This window comes from Corapipo altera, unplaced genomic scaffold, assembly GCF_003945725.1.
Source record: "Corapipo altera isolate COAL_440 unplaced genomic scaffold, ASM394572v1 46, whole genome shotgun sequence".
Taxonomy (NCBI): Eukaryota; Metazoa; Chordata; class Aves; order Passeriformes; family Pipridae; genus Corapipo; species Corapipo altera.
The window spans coordinates 4,612,645-4,625,616 of NW_020884883.1; the positions used below are offsets into that span (position 1 = coordinate 4,612,645).

General features: G+C 37.1%; 1 protein-coding gene across 1 annotated transcript in view; it reads left to right on the plus strand.

Annotated features, from left to right (window-relative positions):
• Positions 1 to 12,972, plus strand: part of TPO (thyroid peroxidase) — a 45,729-nt gene that overhangs the window by 25,808 nt on the left and 6,949 nt on the right. The window contains exons 9-12 of the mRNA XM_027640921.1: positions 4,915 to 5,430; positions 9,955 to 10,213; positions 10,738 to 10,908; positions 12,402 to 12,639. Coding sequence (XP_027496722.1) covers positions 4,915 to 5,430; positions 9,955 to 10,213; positions 10,738 to 10,908; positions 12,402 to 12,639 — 1,184 coding nt within the window. The remainder of the gene's footprint in view (positions 1 to 4,914; positions 5,431 to 9,954; positions 10,214 to 10,737; positions 10,909 to 12,401; positions 12,640 to 12,972) is intronic.

Below are 12,972 nucleotides of genomic sequence, written 5' to 3' on the forward strand. Positions count from 1 at the left end.
AATAATTTTTTCTGATTGTGTTGTTAAGTAATAGGCTTAGAAACATTCCCATTCCCAAAGTCTTACCAGGAGAGACTAGGGCAGATATCGAGCCCCTGTCCAGCAGTGTTTTGCTGGATGGGATGATGGGATGAAGGATCCATTTGAACCATATGATACAATATATTGACTCCCATTTTTAAAAAGTCTGTTTGCTGTACCTGTAAAATTGCAAAGGCTTATGTTTTTTGTTTATGACATATTCTTTGAAATAGCATGATTAGTATTGATTTTTAAGTGCAAAACCCCCACATTTTTTTATTACTGAAAGGAATTTTTTAGATTGAGAAGACTCATACTGTTTCCCAGAACTTCAATCAAATGCAGTCACAGGGACCACAGAATTCTAATCACTGAACCCTGACTAATTCAATCCTAGAAATCCCATCTGCTTAGAAAAAGGGACAACATAGGGGATCTTTAAAAAAGGACTTCAAGGCTAGCATTATTCTTGTGGTAGAGGCATTGTAGTGCAGAGAGAAAGAAGTTGTACAGATTCTCATGGCATAGATTCACAAATTAATTCTTCAGTGCTCTAAATAAGGCACAGATATTTGATTTTTGTCCTGGAGTTGTTTCAAGCACGGTCTTGTAGACAAGTTATGTGAACAGGTACAAATCCAGCACTGAGTGTAGCCTAGACACTGCTCCTGCTCAACAGTGTAGCCTAGCAGAGGGATGGGTCAAGGCATGCCCATGGATACCCTTGATGTAGCCATGAGTGGCCATGGGGGGGACATACAAAGAAATTCAGTCACAACCCTATAAGTGTTAGATAAGTTTCCCAACTTGTAGATTCATTACATGATTACATTCCTATAAATTTTTCAGCTCCATTTTGTTATTAATCTCTTATTCACAGCTTTGATGGACAGATACAAAGATGGTTGTTTCTTTTGCCTTTTTAATATGTCCAGTATTTTGTGACTGTTTTTAATGAAAGCCAAGGAATGGATTTTGTATATAAAAAAAAAAAAAGGGGTGTTGCAGTTAATAGTGTGACCAAAGGAACTGATTTTTACACTGCAACAAAATGCTATTACCCTCTAGAACTAATCTTCTTCCTGAAATTTTAATTAAATTAATCTCCACCTATTAAATATTTGAAAAACTGCCACAGTTAACTTTATACATTCATTTTGTGTATGAAGAAACTGTGGCTGGTTTCCAAAGACAGTGAAATCAATAGCATATTATACAACAATGTAAACATAGAGGCTGCAGTTTGCACTCTTGCTGTGTTCCTACAACAGCAGCACCCAAGGGAGGATCCTCGGAAAAGCACAATGCTGCCTACAGCTGCACATGGTCTCTGTGGGTTTCAGTAGGGAGAGAAGACTCCTGACTGTGCAGGTTAGGGAATCTGTCTGGAAAATGTTCTGAATCATTGTGATTCAATGAAGGACTGAAAGCTGCCGTAGTGCATTAATATCAATAACAAGTGTTGGTAAATAATTCATAGGCTAACAGGAACCATTGTGATTTTCTATTCTGGACATTTTTATAATAAAGGGTATAGAATTTCTCCCTGTAGCTTCTGGTAGAGCCTGGATATTCTTTTTCTATATCCCCTCAGTATCTCATAACATGAAAAAAACAAAACAAAACAAACAAAAACTCTAACCAAACAAAAAAACCCAAAACAAAACAAAACAGAACAATCCACTAGCTTTAGTTTATACTTCTTTTAAAGCAGCCTGACACATGGAACAGGGTTGTGGAGTTAATCTGACATTCCTCAGCTGATTATTTCAGGTTAGAATTGGGGTATAATGAGGCATTAGGAAGACTTTCATAGGAGAGCTACTGACTTCAGTAGTGAATTCAGTATTAATTACATTGATGCCAATAGGTTAGACACAGCAGGTACACATAGTATGATACAATCCAGAAAAACTTTCAGTTACTTCAGTACAACAAGGTGGAAAAGAAACCATCACAGAAAAGTGAGGTGATTTGCAAAAGGTGACATGTAACATGCAAGGTTACTGTCTCAGCTACAAATAGATCAGTCAGTGTGCACTCAACAACCAGCCCTTGCCTTTTTCTTTTGTGTTTCAGAAGCGGCAGCTTGCTGTCAGATGAGGTCATGGACTGTCCTCCAAGTTTCATGTCCACAAATAAGCATTCATATTTTCCTCTTTTTGAAACTGTCATACACCATAAGATAGGTTTTCTTTTAAGTCTACAGCAAAAAGGTCATTTCCCACAGAATAAATTAACAATAAGAAAGATTTTTCTCTAACTGAAATAACAGTTTACATATTGCAATGCACTTAAACAATTAGTGCCTTTCATTTTCCTACACATTAAAGAATTTCACCATCACCAGGTTTGACCATGCATATATAATAAGCATTTAAATCAACATAGTAAAACTATTGTGGCAACAAGGGTTTTGTAGAGAGTTTTTTCCATCTAGAAGGCAAAAAAACCCAAATCAAATTAATATTATTCATTAGTTTGGGGGAAAAAAGGTGATTCTGTACCCATTTCAGCAGAAAAAGGTCTGCTTTTTTCACTCAGGTTATTTTTAATGTGTTTTGAATAATAACCTAAGGAACCTCTCATTTACACATTGAGCTGCTGGCTGCACACTACTTATACCATGAAAAGGGAAAGGACGGCATTATGCAGCTCTGTCAGTCCCTTAATGTTAATTACTGCTGGTTTTCTCCACTGGGGACCAAAATGGTTTGAATTGAAATTGCAGAGGCAGTTAACTAAAGATTATTCAGTATGAACTTTATTCATTGTTGATAGGTTTTGGTGTGAGCCTTGCTGTTTAACAATGTAAAGGCATCTCCTACATTCTTTTCCCAGTAGTATCTGAATTCTTCCAGGTTTTCCTGATAACTAGAAGCAGGAGATACACAAACACATACAATGCTGTGGCTGTCAAGTTCAAGTATTTCTAGTATGAGATGAGCTGCCCACTTACATTATCAGCTAAAGGGAAAAAGAAGTCACACTAATAGCAAGAGACTTAATAACAGATACACGTATTAAATAGAAAACACAAGGCAGAGAAATGATTGATTTCAGAAATCAGTGAAAGAAGGAAAAAGAGAAAGAAATTATTTCCTTCAAACATAACATTCTTTGATTTGCTAAAATCTAGGCAATGAAGAAATAATAGTAGAATTTCTTTACCAAGAAAAGTTGTAAAACAAAATAGTCACTTTCTTAATGTAAATGCTTTGTTGGTATCAATTCCTACTGATATGAGTTCTCAGCATTATGAAAATTTTACCTGGTATAATAAATGAGGTAACAATGTTATTATATGAAGCTAATTAGTTTCATTCCAAAATTGGATTGTTACTGTTAACCCCAAATTAATGACTGCTCTATCTTCACAGACTGATCTCTATATTATTAGAAGAATGAAGAAGAAATTACATCACTTTATATAACATATAAACTTTTCACTGTCTCCTTCCAAAGAGTTCTGAAAAATGAAAAGCAAGTAGATAGAATACAAATAAGATGGGTTAGCTCAGGTGCCTGTACAAAACATTTATTTTCTCTTGCTCAAATTTTTGAATATTATTTTTTTCTGGGATATTTGAGCAGCTTTAGTTAGTGTTATTTGTATCTACTTCATGTTGATTAAATGATAGAACACTAGATTCATATTCCCTGAAACTCATACTCCATGATTATTACAAATTTTTTAATTGACATTAATCACTTTTAAACTCTTGGAATGGACAGGCTGTTATGGGTCATTGTTGGTGCGCGATGCAGTACTGTCAGAATTTGGAAATAATGTGCTTTTCAGAAAAAGAGAATTTGTAAAGCCAAATCTGCATTAGACAACACAGATTTTAGTAATTTTGCAATATGGCAGCTTTTGTTTTAGTCTTGAACTCTGTCCTTTGAAATAAACTCGATGGCCTGAGTTTTCCTCTTGGATATCCCACAACATGGATGAAACCTTTCTCCTTCTTCCTTTCTATCCTCCAGCATTGCTGCTACCCTCCCCACAGCAGTTAAGTTATTCATGTACTGTATTCAGTGTTCCTCTGTGACAAAACTGATTTAGGCTATATTATCCTAATATTCTTATCTATACCTCAAGATCTCATTTGGTAATTTCCACATGTTTCTCTCAGGCCCTTTGCCTATATTTGGAATAGCTGACCAAATGACAGGCTGGTTCAGGCTGTCATATCTGCGCTGACTACCACGCAAAAGCTGGATCATAATTTGACCTGGGTGTGTCAACTGTGTGGAGATCAAACCAGTAAAGGACTGGGCACTCTTTCATTTAGCAAAGTCTACATGCAGCTTTTGCTTTTTATAAATATAGTCAGAATTTAATACTTGTAAGACAGCTGTCACTGTAAAATAATATGGTAAAAGAATTTTGGAGTGACTGGCAGAAAGCAGGTGAATACTCACATCTTCCTTTTTTAGTTCGGAAACTGGATTACAATTCAGTATTGAACCAAAGCTTTTACGGCGCGCTGCTGCAGACATTGAAACTCACCGTTATGTTTTTATACATACATGTAAACCTGTTGTTTCACTTGCGGTTCAGTAGAACGGAATTTGACCAGATGTTCACGTCTTCACTCTGATACATTTTGTGATAAATTTTGATTGTGAAGCCAGACTGATTTAGGTGTAGATGTATGACATCCACAGCTTATGACAGAGTAAAAGTTTTGGGTTTTATCTCTGGCTTTGCTTAAGGTTCAGCTCTTTGCTTAAATCTGAAGGAATAGAATCTCTATGGATTTAGAATACGTAGATGAGATCTGAACAATGGAAAACTGAGAGAGAGGATGCAAATACTTAGACAAGCCCTAAGTTCAGCAACCACATCTGTTCTCCTCACCTCAGAAAATGTCCTTATTTTTTATGCAGGTCACCACCAACGATACATTATCCACAGGGATGGATTGCCTGCCCTTCTACCGCTCATCTCCTGCGTGCGGCACTGGTGATCATGATATTCTTTTTGGAAATATATCAGTGCTAAATCCAAGACAACAGATCAATGGCTTAACTTCTTTCCTTGATGCTTCTACAGTCTATGGCAGTACTCCTGCTGTTGAAAACAAACTGAGGAATTTAACAAGCGAAGAAGGCCTTCTTAGAGTAAACCTTATATATTACGATAACCATCGGGAATACCTGCCTTTTACAGACCGGATCCCATCACCTTGTGCACAGGACTCAAATGCAAGTGAAGGGGAAAGGATTGAATGCTTTCTGGCCGGAGACAGTCGATCCAGTGAGGTCACGTCTCTGGCTGCTATGCACACGCTGTGGCTGAGGGAACACAACCGCCTGGCCCGAGCCCTCAAACGTATCAACAGCCACTGGAGCGCGGAGGCAGTCTACCAAGAAGCACGAAAAATTGTTGGTGCTCTGCATCAGGTTGGTTGCTTGTTTGCTTATCTACACATTGAAGTGAATATCTTAGAACAGAACTGATCATAAAACTCCAAATATGTTTCTGTGAGTGGCTTTTGACAACTTGTTACTTTTTCCTTCCCACTTACTCCTGGGCTTCGACTTTGACAGGTTTAAAGTTTGTTTTGTTTTCCACTTTCCTGAGTGCAACGTCCTGGTGCTTAGTTTGTCCGGACACCTCAGTGCTCTGGTTTTCATGGCATTTTCTACTCAGCTCCATATTTGTGCAGGCTTCTCCAACGTCTGTTTTGTCTATTGAAGAAGCCTTTACAGATGCATTTTTTTGTAAAGAAATGTCTCTTTATTTACATAGAGTTCAAAATGCTTACTTTCTCACATGTATTATATAAATAATAACTTCCTTGTGTAAAAATGCCTGTGAAGTTCTCAATGAAGTATTAATGCACAAATTTCAAGGACTACTGTTGACAGGATGTCCTAGGGTAAAAAAGTGTTTTCCCCTGGAGTTAGAAAGTGGTAACCCCCGAGGGGGTGGTGTTTCTGGGTGCAGGGCCAATCAGAAGCTACATTTCCCTCCTTTGAAATCAACATATTATAACAGACCGGAAAAGAAGGAGATGACATAGCTGGAGGAGAAGTAGCCATGTTTTAGGCCACAAGGGGAGAAGGGAGCCTCGCTGGGGGCTAGGGCCCCCCAGCTCCTGGCTGGGGCCTGCGGAAGCCCGGAACAGTGTTAAAACTGGATTGGGTGCCATAGTCAAAGGCTGGAGGACTTTCTCCACTGTGAGTGGGCAGCAGAAGACACTGAAAGCGGCGGTGGAGCTGCACTGAACTGTGGCCAAGAGCCAAAGGAGATAACAAGCAGCAGAGATGGCACATAGCCGGCTGAGAGATGCAGAGATGTTCCTGCAGGAGGGAGAGCTGGCAACAAAGCAGAGAAAACTCAACAAAGACTGTTTTGGGGGTAAGACTGAATTACTTTCCCAAAACCCTGAGACCTCCTAGAGAGGAGGGGTGGACTTCCAAACTTGTAAGGAGTCCCGGAATGCAGCAGCATCAGAGAAGAGTGAAAGTCTCTAAGGAAGTCTCCCGAAGGCTCGGGCTCGAGGGATTGGGATTTTCACAAAGTAAGAACAGAAAAATTCTGACTGCAATACTTAAATCTGCTGCCTTAAAAATAAAGAACACTAACTAATACCACAGAAACTAATTTGAGGGAAATGTGACCCGAAAAGTAACAAAAGGACTTTTCTTCTTGGACTCTTGTTGAAGAAAAAGAGAAATTTAATCTAATGTAAATATATTATTTCATTGTAGAAGAGATAGTTAAGTTGTTACCTATATATATGTATGTAAATAAACCTTGTAAGTACTTTCCCCTTCCCCCAGTGCTGAGTAGCAGTGTTTTGTCTGAAAACCCTCTCACACTGAAGCAAATTGTGGGAGGGGGGCTTGAACTTGGAAATTGGATTTTTGAGGAGTCTCAAACCACAGTACAGGAGATAGCAGAGGAAATAAATGTGGGAAAATACAGAAGAAAAGTCCGTAAGAATGTTTATATTATACATGTTTTCTGATTCTTACAAATATATATATAACATTCTCTCTTCTAGCCTTTTTTTCATTTTCCTTTTCAAACCATTGCGGCAAGGAAAGGCTCCTGAGCCTTATACAAAGTGAAATGAATTCCTGTATCTTTTGCACCTAATTTGTAATAACTTTTAGCACGAACAAAAAGTTCTTAAAAATAATCAGAAATCATGTAACCTATTTCCAAATATATAATGTGTGGCTGACATCTGTTGGAGGTGGCTCAACCTGGAGGCAAACACAGCCAGGATACTCACTGAGTTCATGAGGACATTTGGGAATCCCTTTTGTAATTCTGCCTTCTGAACGAGAAGAGTGTTGCCTTTAACACTGAAAGCCTGTTTGACTTGCAGTATTATCGTGTTTACAGGTCAGGATTCAGTTACTTTTGCTATAAACAGTGCACATGGGATTCATGGTATGATATAAAATGTGTACCAGGCCTTTTCTGACCCTCTTGTAAGACACAGATGCTGTTTCCGTCTGGATACTTATCCAATGACATTGCCGAATTGCTAAGAAATTAGCATTTTATTTTCTCTGATATGACTAAATGAATAACATTTAAAAGCTCTTAATCTCTCTGTTACTATCTGATCATATAGATTACAAAAGTCATGCAATCACTGAGAATATGGATCTCTGTTTAAAACACAGTGCCTATTTGTCATAATTTTTCACTGAATTTTGCTGTTGAAACAATGACCATTGTGAGACAATAGAAATATTCACATTATTGACTAAAATTGTTTTCTTCGTGGCTTCTGTAGAGCTTGGAGTTGATGCTATAAGGTGATGAATGTGTCCTAGGAAGAGCTTGGATCACCACTAATCTCATAAATGTCACAAGAAGTTAAGATCACCCATTACCTTGCAGGTTCAGACTCATTATATCCACACATTCCTTATGCTGCTGCAAATACCTGAAAGTTAACTTATTATTCATAAATACACTCATAATAAGTCATAAAAGATGGAGAAGTTCATTATATTAGTTTGCAATTTCTTTTTCGTATAGTCTCTTTCTGTCTGATTTTATAGACGTATTTTGAGACAAGCACATTCCTTTGTTTCCACAGGAGATTCTCATTTGTTGAAAGAACTCTCTACTGTGAGAAAGTACTATGCTTATTTATGCCAAATATGAAAGGAAATAAACCTTTTATATCATTCTCTGAGAGCAAGGATTGCATGGAAAAGAAATGTAACAAAAATAATTTTGATGTTTGTCAGATGCTTATACCTCCTTTAAAACTTATCTGTGTGTCAATTATGAGAACTTGTAGTGAGCCTCTCCTTGACATCACACAGACAAATTTGGGCAAGGTACATTCAGAGACTACGCAAATACTCGATGCTATTTTAGGTGTGGTTCTTTAGCAGAGTCCAGTAGCAGTATCATATTCTGCTGTATTAGTAACAATTTACCCTGTAACTCTCTTTGATGGAGCCTCATTTAGCCATTGGGAATTTCCATCAAACAGATGCCTATCCTAGCTCAGGATAGACATAAGACCCCTTTTTTCATACCCTGAAATGGCAACCCCTCTTTCCCTATGAAGGAAACTAGAAATTAAGATGTTGCCTCTGGAGCAAATGAAAAATCAGAGTTGCCCTTTCCTTCAAGGAGCCTGGCCTTTATGAGCAGCTTAACTCTGGGATTTACAATGAGCCAAAAAATTAGTCATACCAGGATGTTTGTATCCATGACTAACCTAGTCCTATTGAAAGTCTTTGATTGTAAAAACTATGCATCTAAAATTAGAACTGCTGCCTTGCAAAACCTTTGCAAATGTAGCAAAAGATTAACTTCTCAAATGACAGTGTCAGTATTAATTTCTTGCAATAATTTTTTTGTTTCATATGATGCATTAAAAGGGCTGTAAAAGGGATTCTAACATACTGTCTTTTAAATACTTTGTTCACTGCACGATCTAACCTGAAAACATAAACCTCTACCTTCTGAGAAAAGTGAGTAAATTCTGGAAAGGTGGGATTGTCTCTTCACTGTGCCTAAAATAAAGATACAAGTTTTTTATAAGGTCATTTTATGCCAGTTAGCTTTTCAATATGCACTAAATCAAGTTCAAAGTACATTTGTCTGTATATTTATTGGACATTATATTGAATATATAAGGTATTTTATTGAGTTCATTATGTTTCATATTTATCTCATTTTGCTTTATTGAGTTCAGCATAATCTTTAACCTATAATGCACTTTCATTTTATTTGGTACATTAGAACTTTCCTTTTGTCATGATTACTCATATGCTTTTCCATGCCACTGTAATACTATTACATTATAAAAGCATTTGACAGAAGGTGTTTATCACTGTTTTCATTTTTGAAATGAATTTTTTAGAAGTCTATAAATTGGCTTGAGTTTAGTATAAAATTTCTACAAGGGGATTCTAGGCACCAGTATCTTAAAGCCTGGCCATTTCAAATAATAAGTAAAGAGGATTTGTGTCACAAATATATGGCCGAAAATACAATCTGTTCACATTAGCAAACATTCTGGAAAGATTTGATAGCCCTTCAAATGCTTTCATTGTGACTTTTAAGGGCATTATAATTTACACCATCATAATCAAGACTTTTAATCTCAGCACACCTCCTGTGAGCTGGATTACCCCCCTAGATTGTAAATGAGCAACACTGGCAATCTCTGCTCAGGAGGCTGTGGTATAGCATTTACCATAGGAGCTACCAGGGACCTGACTATTGCACTGTTCTGAGCTGTGCCACGGATTCTCTCTGGGCATTTGTCTCCTTACTGCAAAAATAAGACCGATATTGTTTACCAGATAATACTGCTCTTAATCATGACAAATGCTTGGGCGTAGTTGAGTGAAGAAAAAGGTATTTAACACCTGGGATTCATTACTATTCATCCATAGAAATGTTGAAAGATGTTTCTTTTTCTTTTCTTTCAGATTATTACTTTAAGAGATTACATTCCCAAAATCATTGGTCCAGATGCTTTTAATATGTATATCGGCCTTTATACAGGTTATGATCCCACAGTGAATCCTACAGTTTCTAATGTATTTTCAACAGCTGCTTTTCGTTTTGGTCATGCAACAATCCAACCAATAGTAAGGCGACTGAATGCACAGTATTTAGATGATCCTGAACTCCCAAATCTTCATTTGCATGAAGTTTTCTTTAGTCCTTGGAGGCTCATTAAAGAAGGTATGGTTTTATTTAAACTGTTTCTGGGCTTTGGGGTTTTTTTCTCCCCAGAATATTGTAACTTTTTTTTCAAAGTTACATATCTTGAATTAGGAATAGGAACATTTATTTAATTAGATCATTTATTTAAGTTGTTGAATGGATTCCAGAGTAGTAACTCAAACTCAGATGGTTATTCTGAATTAAATATTTGACTGAATCAGAAAAATGTTACTCTCTAGATTAAACCAGTCTAGTAGATTGACAATAGAAGGAAGATTGATGATTAAGATGCTTCATATCTTTTTTTGTGGATAAATTTATTAACAGGTTGAAAATTCTTTTCTGAAGAAAAAGATGGAGGTTTTTCTCAGCACTATTACTTATATTTTAAACTAAAGGAGATTTTTGCATATTTTTGAATCTAAAAGCCTGCCTGGACAATGTTTTAAAAACATAGAAAACATATATGCATTCATATTTTTTTAAAAAGTTAAAGTGGTTTTTATATATATGCTGTAATACTATTATTTTTGTGTTTAAAGGAGGTTTGGATCCTTTGCTAAGAGGTCTTCTAGCACATTCAGCAAAACTGCAGGTGCAAGATCAACTGCTGAATGAGGAGTTAACAGAAAAACTCTTTGTATTGTCAAATAATGGTTCACTTGATTTAGCATCATTAAATTTACAGCGTGGCCGTGATCATGGACTCCCAGGTCTGCTGACTTTTGTTGAATTTTCTTACAACTGATAACTGCAGTATAACTGCTTATATTTGAAATGTAATCATAAGATTATAAATAATAGTTTTGCTAATCAGAAAAGTAATTTAAGTATTTTTAAAATGTAATTTGCTAATATTTTTAACTTCGATGGACATAAATTCCACAGCTTTTGAAATTAAAACAATCTGGTAAATTTGGAATCTAGAACAGTACTGGTGAGTGGATTGGGGTGTACCCAGTGTAGGTACCTGAAGTTTGTTCTTGCTGGATCCAGCTTCAGAGCAGTGGGGTTTCTGTCTGCAACAACAACTTCCCATTAGCAGGCTGTCCTCAGCCTGTGGGATAGGTCAGCTTAGGCACAACCTCATTGACTCTACCAACCGTAGAAGGTGTTGACAGATATCTCCAGGAGTGGTATAGATGGCTTAGTTAGGTACATACTTCATTTTAAGAAATATTACACGTTTGTGCCTGTTTCTTTGCCCTAAATTTTTTATTCTAGTCAGACCAGGGTAAGATTGAACTAACAGTGAAGGAGCAATAACCCATCAGGCCATGGATATACCTGCTTAGAGGAAGACTGCTGGAGCTTAGTTTAATTTGATTGCATCAGCTGTTAAAAAAATACAGTAGGTTCACTGTTCAGTGTAAGAAACTCTTACAAGTATGCCACAGCTTCTGAGAGCAGAGGAGCTGGCTACCAATATGAAGTTCAAAGGCAGCTTTGGCTGCAGTGACCCCGAAATGGTGGAATTCAATATCTTTAGGACTGTGAGGAGGGAGCACAGCAAGATTGCTATCCTGGCCTTCAGGAAAGCAGACTTTTGCCTCTTGAGGGATCAGCTTGGTAGAGTACCATGGAATAAAGCCTTGGAGGGAAGAGGGGCCCAAGAAAGCTGGTTAATATGCAAGATCCAAGCTTGGGAGCAATGCATCCCAACAAAGAGGAAGCCAGGCAAAAATGCCAGGAGGCCTGCATAGATGAACAAGTAGCTCCTGGAACTGGGAGGTTCCTTCCAACCGAAACCACTCTATGATTTTCTGAATGTAAAAGAAATCTATTTTCCAGAAAGCTGGATATGAGCCCACAGACACTCTCTTCAGTAAAATACTTTAGTTACTAACTTAATTCAGGTTGCTTCTTGACCACTCTTCATCTGCCTCTTGCATCATTCCTAGTCTAGAAATCTCAAGACACAGTGTATACTCCTATTATCTATTATCATGTTTTCATATTATCATTGCTTAAATATGACAGAATTATTTTAAACTTTAGTTTTCCTTCATTAAAAATATGTAACAATTGCATATCCTGCAGTTTCAGATCCTGCCATAATTTCCCTGATCAATTCAACTTATAATAATTAGCCTCTTTTTATACATAACTGTTTATGACTATGATTAAGGTTGTGAAAATCCATTGCTTATAAATTTATTAATTTTATATATCATGCTCAGCAATCACTAATCTTCCTTTATTACAGGTTATAATGAATGGCGAGAATTCTGTGGTTTACCAAAACTGGAAACTCACGCTGACCTGAATACAGTAATAACGAATCACAATGTCACTGAAAAAATCATGGAATTGTACCATAATCCTAGCAATATCGATGTTTGGCTTGGCGGTCTGGTGGAGGACTTCATTCCAGGAGCTAGAACCGGTCCCCTGTTTGCATGTATAATTGGAAAGCAGATGAAAGCACTAAGGGATGGTGACCGGTGAGTTTATTCATGCAGTAAAATCGTGTGTAAAAAAACCAGTAGCAATGGAGATTTTATAGCAGCTTAAATATGCTTTAAACAAATCATGCCCCTTCCACATTTTTGTCTTAACTTCTTCTTCATAGTCCCAATTCCAGATGACATGGAGCTTGTTTCTATGGTATTGAGGTGAGCTGGTATTGAGCTTTGCACGCCTGCTGAAAATGCAAGGTGCCACCACATGTTAATTGTGGTAGGGACCACTAACTTCTGTGAGGACAGAGGTAGTGCTATGCAGGTTTTATTCCCCTCTGCATTGTGCTCAGGAACTGGAAGAACCTCAATATTTTT